Below are 20,003 nucleotides of genomic sequence, written 5' to 3'. Positions count from 1 at the left end.
TCAAAATATAACAAAGGTTTAAAATAACAAAGATATAGGGGAAAAACAGAAAGGCAGTGATTCAGTATACAGCTCCAGCAAGATAAAAAAAAAAGTGTCTCTCAAGCCTAACTTGTTAAAAACGCAATGATCATATAATTCATACTAATATCCAGATGATTCTGTCTCTCAAACTCTTATGCCTTCTTTGATAGAAGAGGAAGGCTGAAATCTTCACTTATTAGTGTAAATTTTCTGCATTTAGCTTTAGTTTCCCCAAATGGGAACATCCAAAAGCTCTGAAACATATTTCCACATACTAGTTGAGAATGACAAGACTTGATCCATGACACTGACATATAATCTAGAGGTAAGGAAAGCCCACACCTTCTGACTATGCTTCCTATGCTAGAAAACGTTTTACCTCAAGACCTACAGCAGCCAGAGACATTTTAGTTAAGCAGTGATGTGTAAAAAGCATTGGCCTTGACACCTGAAAGCTGTGGGTTTTGCTTTAAGTCCCAAAGTTCATCAAATGCATGACCATGGGCCATTCTATGGACCCATTTTCCCCAGCTATAAAACGGAGACATTATGTATCCTACAAAAATATCAGTGTGACTAATAATACAAATACAAAATGCATAGCACACAGATGCTCAGCGAGTGGTAAATTATTATTTGCATTAATTCTCAAAAGACTGAATGTTCCAAGAAATTATTATATGTGGCTCATAGGCAAATCATTGACTTCTAGAAGACTTTGGAGATTCTTCATGCCAACTCCTTCATATCACAGATAATAAAACACCAGGGATGGTGAAGTGACTGCCTCAATATTACATAATAAATTTCTATCAAATAGTCAGCCACCTGGCTACCACCTCCATGCTTGTCCCTCTGCTAAAGCATAAATAAGTATCAAGGTTACATACACTACACCTCTCAAAAACAAGAGTCTGCTACTAACCTACTGTTAATAATACTTGACATACCACAAAGTTTCTGTGGTGCTGAATAAGCATTACTCAAAGAAGAGTTATCTCTGAACTCCACTTATGATTAAATACACTCAAGCCAGGTGTGAGAAATGCATGCTTGTTCAGTTGCTTCAGATGTCTCTGAATCTTGGCAAGCCTATGGACTGTGACCCGCCAGGCTCCTCTGTCCATGGGAATTTCCAGGCAACAAAACTGGAGTGGTTAGCCATTTCCTTCTCCGGGGGATCTTTCTGACCCAGGGATTGAACCCACGTTGCAGGCAGATTCTTTACCGCTGAGCCACTGTGGAAGCCCCAGATGTTAGACAGTCTGGACCAAATCATTGTTAGTTTTCCCAAGTACTTGCTTTGAGAGTCTAGGAAAATTTCTTAATCTCTCAAGGCCCCAGCTTTACTAGTTTGTTTTTTTAAAGGTAATATTTATCTCATGTTTTTCTTGTCATGTTGCTGTAAATAAGGCACCTTATACATAGGAGATTAAACAATGTTAGTTCTCTTCCTTTTACTTCCTTAAGTCTCTATTAATTTCACATGCATTAATTATAAGTATGGAAGTAGATTCTTTACCAGTGAGCCACCTGGGAAGCCCAATTATAAGTAAGATGGGATTAAAGGAGTAAGTAATGGGCATATAATCATTTTTTAATTTACAATTTTGGGGTATTTTTTTTTTTTTTTTTTGGCTGCAGTGCATGGCCGGTGGAATCTTAGTTCCCTGACTAGGGATTTGACTTGAGCCCTCAGCAGTGAAAGAGCAGAGTCCTAACCACTGGACTGCCAGGGTATTTCCTAATTTAAAATTTTAGAAAGTAATTACAAATAAGCCTCTACTTTATAGAAAGGAAACTAAGTTAAAAAATATATATTAAACATGTAAATCAGGTAGGTTTTACCTATATTTAACTTAATCAAAAACAATCTATAGATTTAATTAGGCCATAAATGAGTATACACAGAGAAGTGTTTAAAAAGGATTATTGTCACTCGTCAGATATGGAACGATATCACAGAGGAAAATTCTAGGATCAGTAATAAGAGAAAACAATAGTACAAGGATCCTTAGCACCAAAAGTTACCTGAGTGTTACACACTTAGCAAAACTTTAGTTGAAAAACTGAAGTATACTGACCTAATAGTAATTAATATTAAAAATTATGCAAAACCCCATCATAGCTGCTTATCATACACAGGCTGCAGGTGGTGGTCCTCCTACTCCACACCCACTATTCACTCCCCAGTCACACCACCTCGGCTCTCTTACATAAAATAAGTCAGGTTACAAAACAGTAAACAGATGATGTGCCCCTTTCCGAGCTAAAACCTGCAGTTCAAAATATTTTTGGCTAAAGAAAAAATACTGACTTTAAGATAGTATTTTAAAATAGAATTATTTATTTGCATTAGTAAAATTATTTTATATTCTACAAGGAGAGAAGATGAATAGCAATATGACAACAGAAAGTTCATGTAAAAGCCAAGTCAGCAAATAGGGCACATAATGCCTAACTCTGACACTGAGAAATCATACAAAGTATCTGTTATGATTATGGCAGTCTGCTAAATATTTAAGGTGCCATATTTATTCCTAGCACTTATGTTTCTTTCTCCTTTGATATCTTTCAGTCTATACAGGGACAAAGAAATAACACACCATCTGAAGGTTTCATCCATATTCTGAGGATTTCATACCCATTTAAATTAACAATAAGAGATTCAACCAAAGTTTCTCAGAAATAATTTTTTCAAATTATTGTGATCTGTTACCTGGAATATATGTCATCTTATGAAATCTTACTATTTTTCCAAACAGTCTCAATTTCCAATGAAGCTTTTCTTGATGATCTACTCCTCAATGATACCTCCTTTTCCTAAAACTCTTACTGAATATATTAATTATACACCTACTTCAGAACTGAGCCATCAAAATACCAATTTCAAAAAATACTAATTCCAAGGGTTTGTGGCATATTTTCCTAGCAGATTATAAATATTTCAAATCCAAGGGCTGTATCTGTGGATTAACAAAAGGAACGCAGACTTCAAGGTTAGCATTCTGTTAGACATGGGCTGAAATTCTGGCTCTGCCATTTGCCAGTTAAGTCACATAATCTCTCAGTCTCTTTAAAATGGAGAACATAATACTTACCTCAGAATGTTGTTGTGAAGATTAAATGAGATAACATATGTGAAAGGGCCTGGCACATAGTAAGGCTCAAAAAAAGGTTGGTTTCCTTCCTTATTTCCTTCTCTTTTCCCTCAGTACCTGGTACAATGTTGAGAACACAATAAACCCTCAATAAAAACTTTCTAAATATTCATTTGAACTTAGATTTCCTAAAATATGTTTAAATATTAAGTGATAACTTCTATGTATCCGAATTGTGTTACTTTAAATCTTATGCAAACAAAGTAGGAAATCTCAAAACAGAACAAGTGTGTGAGGCTGCTACTTAAGATGATGAGAAAAGGAAGTAAAGAGAGGAGTCGGAGGAAATAGTATTTAAGAACAATTCAGGGAAAATTATTGCACACATAGTATTTTTCACACAAGTATCTCTGGATAAGCAAGAATCGACTGCTGACCTAAGAGGAAGTTGAATGAGAGAAGCAAGGAGGGAAGGAGGAAGAGAGAAAGGCAGAGAAGAAGAGGAAGAAGAGAAAGGAGGAAGGGGAAAAGAAAAGGATGAAGGAAGGGAGGAAGGAAGCTTCATTCTGCCGGGACCTCTTTTATGTCCTCACATTAATATAGGCTATTGAAGCTGACCACTCCTTACCTATCTTCCATTAAAAACAATTCCCACTGCATCTTACAAAAAAAGTAATTATCTAATGGAAGAACCAAATTAATGTGAAATTTTCCCCCAGTACATAGTAACCAAAGGATCCTCTTAGAACAGTCAGAAAGACATTTGGGGGTATTATTACATTAAAAAAAAAAAAAAAAAAAAACACTTCTGACTAAACCTTCTAATTAAAGAATTTGGTCTGCTTCCAGGTCCTCTGAGGTCAGTCCAGTGGTGCCGCCTTTTCCGCTGCAGTGATGTTCTTCTTCATTTTCCAGGAGGCAGCCATGTGCGTGGTTGAGGGGTCTAGCACATGTTATTTAGTTATAAGAAGGACCAGTCTCTACAAAGTCTTGAGCATTAAATACAATTGAGATTTTTTTTCCCCCAAACCAAACAAGAGGAGCCATTCTCAATTTCAATCCTGTTGTAGATATGTATGTTCAGTTGCTAAGTCATGTTCAGCTCTTTCAGACCCCATGGACTGCAGCGTGCCAGGCTTCCCTGTCCTTCATTATCTCCTGGAGCTTGCTCAGATTCATGTTCATTGAGTCAGTGATGCTAGCTATACATAGGTTCTACTTAAAACTTGCAATGTCTTTAAAGAAAACCCAATAGAGTGGTTCCCACCTTACTCCAATACAATTTAACCAGAAAGGGGGGAATGGCTGCATTTAACTCAATTAAGCAAATCACTGCAGATGGTGACTGCAGCCATGAAATTAAAAGACGCTTACTCCTTGGAAGGAAAGTTATGAACAACCTAGACAGCATATTAAAAAGCAGAGACATCACTTTGTCAACAAAGGTCCATCTAGTCAAGGCTATGGTTTTTCCAGTGGTCATGTATGGATGTGAGAGTTGGGACTATAAAGAAAGCTGAGCACTGAAGAATTGATGCTTTTGAACTGTGGTGTTGGAGAAGACTCTTGAAGAGTCCCTTGGACTGCAAGGAGATCCAACCAGTCCATCCTAAAGGAGATCAGTCCTGGGTGTTCACTGGAAGGACTGATGTTGAAGCTGAAACTCCAACACTTTGGCCACCTGATGCGAAGAGCTGACTCATTTGAAAAGACCCTGATGCTGGGAGGGATTAAGGGCAGGAGGAGAAGGGGACGACAGGGGATGAGATGGTTGGATGGCATCACCGACTCAATGGACATGAGTTTGGGTAAACTCCGGGAGTTGGTGATGGACAGGGAGGCCTGGTATGCTGCGGTTCATGTAGTCACAAAAAGTCAGACACGACTGAGCGACTGAACTGAACTGAACTGAAGCAAATATTACTGAGCATATTCTATCTTATGCTATTACTTTTATTTGTATTTTAGCATTTGTAATTTACAAAGTGTTTTCATATATATAATTTCATTTAACCCCCACCCTAATCCTGAACAGGAGATAACCTCATGTTTAAAGCTGAGAAAAATGAAGATCAGGAGAGTTTTGTGATTTGCCCAAGGTCAAAGAACTAGTAAAACAGGAGAATCAAGACTCAAACTTAGGTCTTCTGATTCCAAGTCCTGTGATCTTCTAATATATCAGATCTTAATAAACACTGGAGGAAATTTTTTAAATGAGTATACACAGTGATTATGCTCTGGAAGTTTATCATTTCCCTCGATTCTGCATAAGACCCCATGCTAAGTTATATTCTGATGAATGAAACTGAGAGGTAAAGACTACAACTAAATAGATTAGCTCTCAAAGTGAAGTTGCTCAGTCGTGTCCGACTCTTTGTGACCCCTACTGGGTTCCTCCATCCATGGGACCCTCCAGGCAAGAATACTGGAGTGGGTTGCCATTTCCTTCTCCAGGGGATCTTCCTGACCCAGGGATCGAACCTGGGTCTTCCGCATTGCAGGCAGACACTTTACTCTCTGAGCCACCAGAGAAGCCCCAGATTAGCTCTAGAGTAAATCAGAAAAGAGGAGTGAGAAATCATGAGAGCTGCTACCAGGAAAATACATGCTCTAAGCAAAATCTGAGCAGTTCACCTGCAGTATTATAATGAAGGAAGTAGTAAAATCATGAGATTATTTAACAGGGAAGCTCAAATGATACACATGTAAATTTACATTTATAAAGGACATATAACTGATGAAATATTTCAGTGATACAGACAGTTCTCATATGTAGGAGCTGGATTTGACATTCTAAACTGCCATAGTCATATCAATTAAAATGGAATTATACATTTTCTTTTGTGCACATTTGTTGTACAATGTAGAAAAAAGAACGAAAGAGTAGAAATTCTATGGAAAAATTTTTTAAATCAGATTGAAGTGTGATTTCAATGAGGAGGAAATATGTGACTAAATATGGCACTATTCTTCAAAATTTTCAAAAAACTATCTCCTTTTAAAGTGATTTTTTCCTTTTATTTTTTTAAATGTTATTTTAACTTTACAATATTGTATTGGTTTTGCCTTATATCAAAATGAATCTGCCACAGGTATACATGTGTTCCCCATCCTGAACCCTCCTCCCTTCTCCCTCCCCATACCATCCCTCTGGGTCGTCCCAGTGCACCAGCCCCAAGCAGTGATTTTTTAAAAAGGTTCTCGACATTCCCAATTCTAAACTTGGTTTATGGGTTAAAGTTTGTAAATATATGAATACAGTATCATTCATAAAAATGAAGGATAGGAAGAAATTTCGATTAAATTTACAGTAATTCATTTAATTTTTAAATAACGCATACCAGGTTTCCCTAGTCGCTCAGCTGGTAAAGAATCCACCTGCAATGCAGGAGACCCTGGTTCAATTCCTGGGTCAGGAAGATCTGCTGGAGAAGGGATAGGCTACACACTCCAGCATTCTTGGGCTTCCCTGGTGGCTCAGACAGTAAAGAATCCATCCACCTGCAATCCGCCTAGGTTCAATCCCTGGGTTGGGAAGATCCCCTGGAGAAGGAAACGGATACCAACTCCAGTATTCTTGTCTGGAGAATTCCATGGGCTATATATTATACAGTCCATGGGGTCCCAAAGAGCTGGACATGACTGAGTGATTGTCACTTTCTTTCAAGGCATTCCTCATAGAGAGATGGATAATCCAAGTACCAGATATAACTTTCTATTTTCCTAAAAATTTGAACACAATTAGAGAAAACAAGTCTTCCAATGATCAAGTACATAAAACAGTCTAAAAATCACCCAAAACAAAAACAGGATTAGGAATTTTACATCCAGTTGAACTTTATAAAATCTACTAATTTGTGTCCAAAAAACATATGGAACATTGAGGAGTAATAGAAGAAAAAAAGAATATTTACATATACACGTATAAACATAAGTAAGAAAAAAATTCATCTTCCTCTTGTGAAAATGGAGAAAACTTAAGATTCTCCTGAGCAAAATGGCACTAGCTAAGGAAGATTCTTTTTGAAGATCCTCTGTATTGCTTCCAAATACTCCAGAGAATACATGAAGGCAAGAGATAATCATTAAGAGATGATCATAATAATCCAACTGAACCAGGAAGACAGCAGTAAGACTGATAAGTAGGGAAAACACGACAGTGCCTGGCTGACTGGCTGACTTACGGTGGGACTTATAGTTATAGTCATCTTCCTATAACTATATAGGTTCTTTTTAACTCAAATACTGATTTGGATACCTAATGCTCAAAAGCCTCCAATGGTTTCCAATGGGTTTCCATTAAAAAAATCAAACTGGTATTCAAGATCTTTCATAGTCTGATTATAGTTTATCCAACCTTAGGAGTTTTTTCCTTCAACAAAAACTTTCTATCCATCTAGCATATCATTTACACTATTTACAAACAAGCTACTCTTTAATTCCAGACTTCATTTTTGCTTATGTTGTTAACCTCACTGAGAAAGTCTTCTTCCTTCAAAAAACCTAAATATCACCTGTCCTTCTAGGCTCATGTTAATCTTGCCTTATGCATAAATTCTTTTCTAGTATTCCTACCTTACTTTTACCTATTCTCTCAACTTCTACGGCATTAATTTTCTGATCTCCCATAATCCTTGTGTATTTATATATTATAGAGTTAGAGTTGCTTTCTACAGACTATTTTTTATCACATGTAAGACTAAGAATCAAGTCATAAGCTATTTCTTTATCCCCATGAACAAACACAATGAAAGCATTAGTAGGAATCAATTGATTTTTCTACACATTTATTTAAAATCTCAGAGTCTAATATTATTCAGAGGTAAAAATGGTTTTTGGTAGGTTTAAGTCCCATAACACCCTTACTTTCTTTCAAACGGAAGAAGAAAAATAGGTTAGTGAGTAAACAGGTCATTGCACTTCTAAAATTGGCCTAAGAAATGCTAACCAATTTCTTTTTCTAAAAGAGACAGAAGAAAGGTTTCAGAGAGGAAAGGGATATTGTCAGAGTGGGCCAGTATCTGCATCACAGAATAAGGCAGAATTCTAATAGGTGCTCCTGGGGACATAGGCTGGCACTTTTCCCTTCCCACCACAGTGAGAAGGAAGGACTAGGTCAAAAGTATGATCAGTCTCAAGACATGGGCAATGTTCAAGTTCTCCACTGAGCAATTGCATCCACTTTTGAGTTGAGCTAATAACTGTCAACATGTCAGGAATCATGACTACTACCCTGGGTAGACAAGCCATTGTGCTCAATGTATCTTTGAAAAGAGCTTTGCAACAAGTCTTGTATGTATCCTATATTATTTTTCAGTCAAAATGCAATGTTTTCTACACAGAGATAAATTTCAATCTATAATTAGTAACTTGCTACTGTTGTTCAGTTGCTAAGTCGTGTCTGACTCTTTGCGACTCCATGGACTGCAGCAGGCCAGGCTTCCCTTCCTCCACTATCTCCCAGAGTTTGTTCAGATTCAGGTCCATTGAGTCAGTGATGCTATGTAACCATCTCATCCTCTGCTACCCCTTCTTTTGCTTTCAATTGTTCCCAACATCAGGGTTTTTTCCAATGAGTCGGCTCATCGCATCAGATGGCAAAAGTATTGGAGCTTCAGCTTCAGCAACCATCCTTCCAGTGAATACTAACGGCTGATTTCTTTTAGGATTGACTGGTTTGATCTCCTTTCTGTCCAAGGACTCTCAGAGTCTTCTCCAACACCACAATTTGAAAGTATCAATTCTTTGGCACTCAGCCTTCTTTATGGCCCAGCTCTCACATCTGTACATGACTACTGGAAAGACAGCTTTGACTATATGGACCTTTGTTGGCAGAGTGATGTCTCTGCTTTTGAATATGCTGTCTAGGTTTGTCATAGCTTTCCTTCCAAGGAGAAAGTGTTTTTTAATTTCATGGCTTCAGTCACTGTATGCAATGATTTGATTTTGGAGCTCCCAAAATAAAATCTGTTACTGTTTCCACTTTTTCCCCTTCTGTTTGCCATGAAGTGATAGGACCAGGTGCCATGATCTTGGTGTTTTGAATGCTGAGAGTTAATAATTTACCTAACCATATTTCTGATCAGAGATACAATTTTCTTGGAAAAAATATTATTTTACTTACATTTATATAGTATTATATTTAGAAGGCAATTTCCAATATAGTTCATATTTGATCCATCCAAAAAAGAATAAAGGTCAAATACTGTTATCCACATTTTATAGGCATTGGAGAACTTACATTATGCATGCCAAAGAATATCTAGCAATTTAAGAGTTGGAATTCTGACCCAAAATCAGATCTGAAAGCTCTAGATAGGGAAAATGTCACAGAATGGAGGTGGGGAATGGAGGAGGGGTTGGGGGAACAACCCATGGCCAGGGAAGCCTGGCGTGCTGCAGTCCATGGCGTTGCAGAGTCGGACACAACTGAGCGACTGCACTGAACTGGGAGAGCACAGAGCAGGAGATAACACTTAGGTGACAGTAGAGAAATATGAATTTTAATCTTGGTACTTAACTACCTGGAAAAGGAAATGGCAACCCACTTCAGTATTCTTGCCCAGAGAATCCCATGGACAGAGCCTGGCTGGCTACAGTCCATGGAGTCACAAAGAGTCAGACACAACTGAGCAACTGACACACACTTAACTACCACTACCTAGTAAAGCAACCTTAAAAAGATCACTGAATTTTCTAGAAAGCCCAGAGATAAATCCACGCACCTATGGACACCTTATCTTTGACAAAGGAGGCAAGAATATACAATGGAGAAAAGACAATCTCTTTAATTAATGGTACTGGGGAAACTGGTCAACCACTTATAAAAGAATGAAACTAGAACACTTTCTAACACCATACACAAAAATAAACTCAAAATGGATTAAAGATCTAAACGTAAGACGAGAAACCATAAAACTCCTAGAGGAAAACATAGGCAAAACTCTCTGATATAAATCACAACAGGATCTTCTATGACCCACCTCCCAGAGTAATGGAAATAAAAGCAAAAATAAACAAATGGGACCTAATTAAACTTAAAAGCTTTTGCACAATGAAGGAAACTATAAGCAAAGTGAAAAAACAGCCTTCAGAATGGGAGAAAATAATAGCAAATGAAGCAACTGACATAGAATTAATCTTAAAAATATACAAGCAGCTCCTGCAGCTCAATTCCAGAAAAATAAACGACCCAATCAAAAAATGGGCCAAAGAACTAAACAGACATTTCTCCAAAGAAGGCATACAGATGGCTAACAAACACATGAAAAGATGCTCAACAACACTCATTATCAGAGAAATGCAAATCAAAACCACAATGAGGTACCATCTCATGCCAGTCAGAATGGCTGCTATCTAAAAGTCTACAAACAATAAATGCTGGAGAGGGTGTGGAGAAAAGGGAACCCTCTTACATTGTTGGTGGGAATGCAAACTAGTACAGCCACTATGGAGAACAGTGTGGAGATTCCTTAAAAAACTGGAAATAGAACTGCCATATGCCCCAGCAATCCCACTGTTGGGGAAACACACTGAGGAAACCAGAATTGAAAGAGACACATGTATCCTAATGTTCATCGCAGTGCTATTTACAATAGCCAAGATATGGAAGCAACCTAGATGTCCACTGGCAGATGAATGGATAAGAAAGCTGTGGTACATATACACAATGGACTATTACTCAGCCATTAAAAAGAATGCATTTGAATCCATTCTAATGAGGTGGATGAAACTGGAGCCTATTATACAGAGTGAAGTAAGCCAGAAAGAAAAACACCAATACAGTATACTGCGCATATATATGGAATTTAGAAAGATGGTAACAATGAGCCTATATGCAAGACAGCAAAAGAGACACAGACGTAAAGAACAGTCTTTTGGACTCTGTGGGAGAAGGCGAGGGTGGGATGATTTGAGAGCGTAGCATTGAAACATGTATATTATCATATGTGAAGCGGATCGTCAGTCCAGGTTCGATGCATGAGACAGGATGCTCAGGGCTGGTGTACTGGGATGACCCTGGGGATGGGATGAGGAGGGAGGTGGAAGGGGGGTTCTGGATGGGGAACACATGTGCACCTGTTGCTGATTCATGTCAATGTTTGGCAAAAACCACTACAATATTGTCAAGTAATCAGTCTCCAATTAAAATAAATAAATAAATTTTTTTTAAATCACTGAATTTTCAAAGGTTTCATTTTTTCTCATCTCAAAAGGAAAAATCTGGACTAGATGTTTTCAGAAATGCATTCAAAACCTATTATTAGTGCCTAAGATATAGGCACTACGATATATGATATAAAGATCTTATAATACTAGGCTCTTTCCCCTAAAATAACTCACAGTTCACTGGACGAGACATACACATGAACAAGACAACCAAGAAACGTGATTAACAACAAAAGATAACAGCTTTGTGAAGGACAGAAAGGAAGAATTTACCAAGGAATGAGGCTGGGGATTTAAATCTGAACTGTCTTAAAGGATGAAAGAAAAATATTATTCCAGCAAATAGAAGACAGAGGGAACAGCATAAAGGCTCAGAGTAAAAATGCTACATAGTTTATACAGGAAATTACAAACAGTTCAGTACTGCCAAAGTGTAAATGGACAGCAGAAGAGAGACGAGCAAAGAGCTGAAAGTGGAGGCCAGGATGAGATCTTTGTGTGATATATTAAGGAATCTGGACTTTATCCAGCAGGATAAAATGAAGATCTAGGGCCGGGCTTTCACAGGTTAGCAGCATAGTTAGGATTTAATTTTAGAAAGATCACTTTGACATTCATGGGAAGGAAGAATATGAATGGTAGAAACTACAGGCAGAGATCTATAGTTAAAAATCGATAGCAGAGATGATGAGGGCCTATTCTAGAGATTAGAGAGAAGGTCAAGAAATAAGAAGACAGACCAGAAAGCCTAGAAATAAACTGGGAGTCAGATGAAGATATGAGGGGGGAAAAAGCATGAAACAGATCCAGGTTTCTGCTCAAGACAGAACTGAGGTAGTGAATACGGGGGGAAAAGTTAATCAAATTATCTTCAGTTCAGCTTAAGATTTGTTGCCTCCAAAAATATCTAGGCAGAGATGTCCAGTAGTCAGTTGAATATAGTAAAGATAGCAATCTAATGCTCAGAAAAGAGGCCTGCCCTGAAGATACATAAGTGTGGGAGCAAGCTGTATACTAGGAGGAATTGAAACCTTATTGTGAATGTGACCATCCAGGAAGAGAGTACAAAGTGAGAATAGTCCTTGGCCAGAACCCAGTTAGATATCCAAATGCATGCAATAAGTCAACCAAGAAAACCAGCAAAGAAAAGCATCTTAGAAAACAATGAGAGATCATCCCAAGAAAGAAGTAGTAATCAAAACTATAAAATGTCCCTCAAATGTAAATCCAGGAAAAGAAGAACTAAAAAAAATGTCTCCTAGTCTGAGCAGTTAAGGGGTCACTGGAGAACTTACTGAAAGTAGCTTCATCAAGCAAATAAAAAAGTTAGACTGAAGTGGACTGAAAAGTAGAAACAACTAGTATAAAGACATCTTTGGGGAAATTTTGAACTAGAAGAAAAGGAATCTGAAACTTAATGAAGAATGGAAAGATCAATACCAAGTCCCATCTAGTTCTCTTACTTTATTATTATCATACAAATAAAAAGCCTATTTTGGTAAAGTTTCATTAAAACTCACAAAGATTAATCTTGAAGTACCATATTTTAATTATAGGGGGAAAATAGGGGACACACTGTAGCTATATATAACATCTCCCAACATACCTGAGTATGCTGCACCCTGTATTCCTGGCTCCTTTCTGTCATATGCTGAAGACAGCTAGAACCAGTGGGAGACTACTGAGTAACTCTCTCTGGCTCTTACTGTTCCTTCTCTTAATACCTCACAAAAACATTCCTTGTTACCCTCTGCCTGAAATATTCTTGTCCTCTATTTTATAATAATTTCATTCCCATTCACTCTTCAATGGCCTGCTCAAACTTCCCTCACAGAATCACAGAAAGCTAGAGACAAAGGGGACCTTACAAATTCATTCAGGTGTCCTCACCATGCTGATGAAGGGACTAAAGACCAGAGACTGTGAGAACGACCTGCCCAAGGTCGTACTCATGGTTTTTGGTAGAGCTTAAATTTGAACTATTTCTTCAACTAGGGCCCTTTTCACTACACATTACTATCTCAGGTAATTATTGCAAGGAGGCTTCCCTGATAGCTCAGTTGGTAAAGAATCTGCCTGCAATGTAGGAGACCCTGGTTAGATTCCTGGGTCGGGAAGATCTGCTGGAGAAGGGATAGGCTACCCACTCCAGTATTTTGGGGCTTCCCTTGTGGCTCAGCTACTAAAGAATCTGCCTGCAATGCAGGAGACCTGGGTTCAATCCCTGGATTGCGAAGATCCCCTGGAGAAGGGAAAGGCTACCCACTCCAGTATTCTGGCCTGGAGAATTCCATGGACTGTATAGTCCATGGGGTTGCAAACAGTCAGACACGACTTTGACAAAACCAAATTATTGCAAACTTATGACTGCGATAAGTCAGGCGTTAAAAACAATCAATTTAAAACAGTTTGTTGTAAGATGCATGTTATTAACATGTTTCCTGAAATTAAGGAGCTGGTCTATAACTTCACTTATTAACTATCCACAACTACTTGATTATTCAAGTAAAGATTACAGATGCCAACTAATATTGATTTCATGGATAAGCTGACTGTCAGTCACTAAATAGGTTCTCTCCTCAAGAGTGCAGCATTTATTTCAGCCTCTGCCAGTGGAAGTGTTGGAGCAGATGTTGGCAGACTGTGACATACAGTATGTCTTTAAAACTTGTTGGGGTGTGAAATTTCATAAGGTCAAAAAATGCTGCATTTTGATCAGCAGATACAGGAGTTCTGTACTTTATAAATTATTTCAGACAAACCAGTAATAGCATTTGCTAGTAAAATAGACAAACTAAGAAACCACACTGGCTTTAGGTCAGATATGATAATGTACACTGCTAATGTTTTAAAAGCCAATTTCTATCACTTTAAACCAAACACTTGCCCAAAATGTCTTTAGAAAGAAAATGTATTCATAAGTCAATACAAAATATAAGGTATTATTTCAATTGACAACAGGATTTTTAAAATAATTTTCTACTGAGAGAAAGCCATAAGTATCTAATGAGCCATTTTGGTGGAGAAAAAATTCTTTTCTTAATACACAAATATAACGGTATCTTCACTTTTTAAAAAATGAAACTCCCTATGGAAAAATCCACTTACATAAACAGGAGGTTTTTTTTTTAGTTAAAATGATTTCACAAACTTTTTGGTTTATTGTCCTACCTTATTGTTTAAAAAAACTGAAAGTATCCCCCCCCAAAAAAAGACTGTGGCACTATATAATGATAAAATCACGTGTATAACATTCGAGGATTTTTATCATTTTGGATTTTCTGATGCTGCTATATTTTTTAACTGATTTTTGCTTCAATTTTCCCTCATATCTTTCCAAATCATGACTAATAGATAACTGCATACAATCAATGGAGAAGGCAACGGCACCCCACTCCAGTACTCTTGCCTGGAAAATCCCATGGATGGAGGAGCCTGGTAGGCTGCAGTCCATGGGGTCGCCAAGAGTCGGACACGATTGAACGACTTCATTTTCACTTTTCACTTTCATGCATTGGAGAAGGAAATGGCAACCCACTCCAGTGTTCTTGCCTGGAGAATCCCAGGGACGGGGGAGCCTGGTGGGCTGCCGTCTACAGGGGTGCAAAAAGTCTGACACGACTGAGGCGACTTAGCAGCAGCAGCAGCAGCAGCAACAGCATACAATCAAAATTAAAATTAAGAATGGTGTGTCTAGTTAAAGATTTTATCACAAACTTTACCTCTTATGCAAGTTTATTTTAACTTAATATTATGCTTTAAAATGTTTTACTCCTGAATTAACACAGAAAACCCCTTTCATTGATTAATCAGCAATTTAAACAATCTGAAAGTCTGGTTATAACAATTATAATCACCATCATCATCATCATCTTTCAGTTTATTTTTGGCTATTTTCAAGAAAATATATAATTCCTAAATAAGTTTAAATTACCAACTTATTTAGAAATTTGTAAGGAAGAAATAGTGTTAGATATTTGTAAGGAAGAAAAATATACCACAAACAAAATCTTCTCAGAAAATAATGTTTAAGATAAGTAAATCATTTGTTTCTTATCATACAATCAATCAAATCACTTGTTTCTTATCATACAATCAATCAAAAGGGTTAAGATTATGACAGGAAACTTCGATTAGAGGTGCACTAAGAACTACAACATCTTACAACCAAGTTCAATCCAGCAGTCAAGTTCAATCCAGCAGTCAAGTTCAAAGGTCTCTGTTTACATTTTAAAGAAAAACTTGAGGTATGTACCTGGGGAATGGTTTTTATCACAAAGTTCTAACTAGGAAAAAATTATACTATTTTGGATTATATAAGACCACACATTACAATAATCTATGGAATCTTTCAGTTCCAATGCTAAGGAACTGAAATTCTATATAAACTGAAAATTTATCTGCAGTTAAGAACAAACCTAAACTTTTTCATAGGCTTTTCACATATCTCAAATTATCTGACACATACAGCCATACAAATAAATAAATACAAGGTGAATCAACAATTGTAATTAACTTACTTGCTACTGAAAAGTTGTTGAGGGGATAAGGTAAATCCACATCTTGGGGTTTCTCTTTATATCCTATGAATGAGCCATCTGTCTTCAAAAGGAAATATCTTGGCCTCCAGTTTTTTATATATTCTCCTACATGAGGAAAGCATGCATGTTAATGCTGGGGGAAAAATGAACAGCAGCTTTTATGTGAAAAAATAAATTATGGTACAATATATGTCCTACAACACTGGCCTCCAAAAATTTAGATAGGCAATTTTCTTTTAACTTAGCTTACAAAAGGAAATACATAAGCCTGCAATTAAGATTCAATAAAAACCCAAACATGTTTTGTTTCTAATGATTTCACACTTTGATAATTCATTTGCACCATTATTTCTTCAGAGAATCATTCAACTGAGTACACATTTTGTTCAGTTTTTCATATCAGATGGTTGTTAGAGCATATTTTCAGTCGTCTTAAAAAGCCTTGGTAAATAAATCATACGCACAGTATCAAGGAATTTCGATGAAAAACACTTATCATAAGAGGGACATGAAATAGATGTTTCTCTTCCATGTACCACAACTAATCGTGTCATTTTTTAAAAAGAAAGGGAAAAGGTCTATTTTCATTGTTAAATCTTGAGCACAACTTGTTTAAACATTCTATTATTAAAAGGAAAATAACTGCACAAATGCTGTAAACAAGTCAAGGAAATGAAAGAACATGGGTTAATAGAGCTTAAAAACCACACACGCATTCATACACATAAATGTAAGACCTAAGAACACGTGGTTAGTGCCAAGCACATAATAGTCAATAAATGTATATTCTATCAGATTTTGATACAAGCTATCAACTAGCTACCAAAATATAAATTTTTAGCATCAAGATCACCATTTGCTTACTTCACCCTTCTTTTTCATTTTAAGCAACAGAGGCACTCCATGATACTGTAAGAGCTGGAAGGCTCCCTGGTCTCAATTTTCACTTCTCTACCAAATATTTCTATCTGGCTTTTCAATCTCAAGTGCTTAATCACAGAACTACAAAACTTTGAAAGCGGTTCAGCTTTCCCTTCAAATCAGTTTCTCCTGACATCAGTTATCTGAGCTCAAACCTAACATTTGACTGTTCCCTCTCATCAGTAGCTAAGTCAGTACTGACTTCACTGCTGCTGCTACTGCTAAGTCACTTCAGTCGTGTCTGACTCTGTGCGACCCCATCGACGGCAGCCCACCAGGCTCCCCCGTCCCTGGGATTCTCCAGGCATGAATACTGGAGTGGGTTGCCATTTCCTTCTCCAACTGCCTTCACAAGTCTCTCTTATTTAGCCAACCTAAGATGCTCTAACACTTTACATCTGCCTTTCTGCTAATGCACTGTGACTTTTCTCCCATTCTACTCGCCCCCCTTCCATCATAATGCATCTATTATCTCCAGATAATTCTAATGTCCTTATATACTGCTTTGATGATATCACTTTTATGCTCAAAAATATTCTCCTTACTGTTTAGTATCAGTCTCTTAGTATAAAATATGAGTTCTCCCATAATCTCACCCCTGACATGTATTTCAGATGTGGAATCATTCCTCTGGGTCGGCAATTCTCCAAATTTTCACCTCAGACCTCTTTACACCCTTAAATATTTTTCATACTTAAATATAGCCAATGAATTTTTCTGTATGTAGATAACAACTATAATATTTACTGTATTGGAAACTGAAAAGGAGAAAATTTAAATTTTTTTACTTCCTTTAACAGTAAAAAAATAAACTCATTGCATGCAACATTAATATTTTTATGACAATAGTTTTACTTTCTAAAACAAAAAAATTAAGGTAAAGAGCTGAATTGCTTTACATCTTTGCAAATCTCTTTAATGTTTGGCTTTAAAGAAGACAGTCAGAGTTTCATATCTGTTCCTACATCTAAACTGTTAAAGTAATATGTTTTTGATTGAAATATTTTAAAAAAATCTAGCCCAAACAGATAGGTAGTTGGAAAAGGGATGAGTGTTCAGATAGTTATGGATGTCTTTCTTTGATACTACACCAGCATTTGACAAGCAGTCATTTCTAAAAGGTTACCTGCAGTGTGGAATTTGAAACCACTATCGATGAACTTCCTGTACTTTGCTATATAAAATCCCTGGGTCTGTATTTCACACCGAATGAATCTTTTACATGCTGCATGATTTTCTAACAGCACACACTGTTCATTCAGGAAACACTGGTCCACCAAGTTATACTGATCTTCCAAATACTGACTCAATTCACTACACAATCACATTCAGTACCACTACAAATCTTATCAGAAAGTAAGCAGTGGGAAGCTCTGCAGCTCATGACAGCAGATATGTTCTCCAAAATCGTACTCTTTGCTTTAAAACTCAGTTTTAACCAATGGAAATAAATACTGTCAGTTCATTTTTCTTAAAGTTATACACTCCAAGGGCCCAATCTAGTGCCTGCCACTTGGTGATGCTCAAAATAACTTACTAAATGAGTAAGTGTATATATGACCATCTTCCCCCACAAGTGTATAAGCATACAAGAAAAACTTAAGGGAAAGAAAAGGGAAACCTGACACCACTCGTAACTTTAACTTACTTAAAAATACGGCCCTAATGTGAATAAACACAAGCAAGATTTATAAAACCAGAATGATAAACCCACAGTTCTCATTAAAAAAAGCAAACACATCCCTTCTTAATTGTACTTATTGTTTTATTTTCCTATTCATATTTAAGTATTCCTATATAAAAATTAAAATCATTAGATGTTCTCTAATCAGTGATGTTATATTTATATTTCAAATGCTATTTTAAAACAATAACTTGTACTGGTACAAAATGCTGTAACTTTGATAAGCTAAATAATAACAGTTTAATAACTATACCAAAGATAAAATGAAACAAATCCATTTTGTAAATTTTAAAGAAGAAAAAAATCATGAAAACATCATTTTTTCTTACACAACATTTCTCCTTATCTTTTAAGAGTACTAAATACATTCTTTTAAAAATGTATAATTAAAAGAAATGTCAAGTTTTCAATTCTAAGAATAATTTCCTATCAACCACTAAGAATTTACATGTGTAGATGAAAGACACAAAACATCACCACAAAAATTTTATCTTCTTGTTAAACAAATCTTAAGAAATTAAAAACATTTTGTGGCTTATAGCAGGTTTTCTGATTAACAAAAATTTCTTTAAAATAAGTCTATTATGCATCCCTGACACATATTACTCAAAGAGTGATAGTCATTTACCCAGAAGAAAAACTGAAGTCGAAATTTCCCTTCTTTATTAAATAAACATTAAGTATTTCTGACAAAATTTTATTACTAATTTTGAATTCAGTTAACCAACAACTGTACTGTCATGCTAAGCTAACAGTGTATCCCAAACTTTCAATGAAGACTCCTGAATGTAGTTTTCATTTTATCATTTTCCATCCATAATATGAATGGACTTTCTGAGAAATTATCCTAGGTGCTAGGAACACAGTAGCAGACCAGAAATAATGGCCTCTAACTCATAAAGCTTATATTCCAGTATTATACCAGATTTCTGTTGCCCACTAAAATCTGGAGAAGGGTTATGAGTTATTTCCTGAAAGCGAATCCTTTATTATAGGTTCCTATAAACATTCTTAACTAAAGCTCATGTAATAGCATGATGTGTTGGTCTAATTAAATATTCATTTTTGAGTTCCAAGAGGTCCAAAGAAATGGGCCTTACAGAGGACACAAACTCATAAGGTATCAATAAAACAAAAAAGTAAGCTTATTGCTATGTACTAGACCCAGTACAAAAGAAGGATAATATTCCTAGCTTAAAAGAATTTTTAAAAGTTACAGCTTTTCCCAACAGTTTGGAAAGACACTGTGCACACTGGCAGCAAAGCAGAACTGTTCCTGCAGCCTTGGGACTCCCAAGAAAACCAGCTGCTCACGGAACACCTTCTTAACTGACTCAGCTTGGGCAGTGGGAGTTCAAATAAGGCACATCTAAGCCTGCTCTAAAAATATGGCCAAAAGTCCACGCTTTCATAGAGGGTAAGCTCCTAGAATAAAGTTACCCTCTCTGCCACCATTCTTTTTTAGACAGACTAAGATAAAAGGCTTCTCTGGTGGCTCAGTGGTAAAGCATCCACCTGCCAACGCAGGAGACATGGGCTCCATCCTTGGGTCAGGAAGATCCC

At 36.7% G+C, this 20,003-nt stretch overlaps 1 protein-coding gene across 7 annotated transcripts in view; it reads right to left on the bottom strand.

Moving 5' to 3' along the window:
• Window positions 1–20,003, bottom strand: part of AKT3 (AKT serine/threonine kinase 3) — a 281,315-nt gene that overhangs the window by 126,714 nt on the left and 134,598 nt on the right. For 5 of the 7 annotated variants that reach the window (XR_009490745.1, XM_024975971.2, NM_001191309.1 and 2 more), the window contains one exon: window positions 15,815–15,940. The exons of 1 other annotated variant lie outside the window; for it this stretch is intronic. Coding sequence is in view for 2 of the 6 variants with exons in the window: in NM_001191309.1 (NP_001178238.1) it covers window positions 15,815–15,940 (126 nt within the window). In the remaining 4 variants the exon portion in view is untranslated. Of the gene's footprint in view, window positions 1–3,125; window positions 3,243–15,814; window positions 15,941–20,003 lie in introns of those variants that run through there. One more of the 7 variants, XM_024975969.2, reaches the window with a different exon arrangement.

Source organism: Bos taurus, chromosome 16 (assembly GCF_002263795.3).
Source record: "Bos taurus isolate L1 Dominette 01449 registration number 42190680 breed Hereford chromosome 16, ARS-UCD2.0, whole genome shotgun sequence".
In the NCBI taxonomy this organism is placed as follows: domain Eukaryota; kingdom Metazoa; phylum Chordata; class Mammalia; order Artiodactyla; family Bovidae; genus Bos; species Bos taurus.
This window is presented reverse-complemented; position numbering and strand designations above follow the sequence as displayed.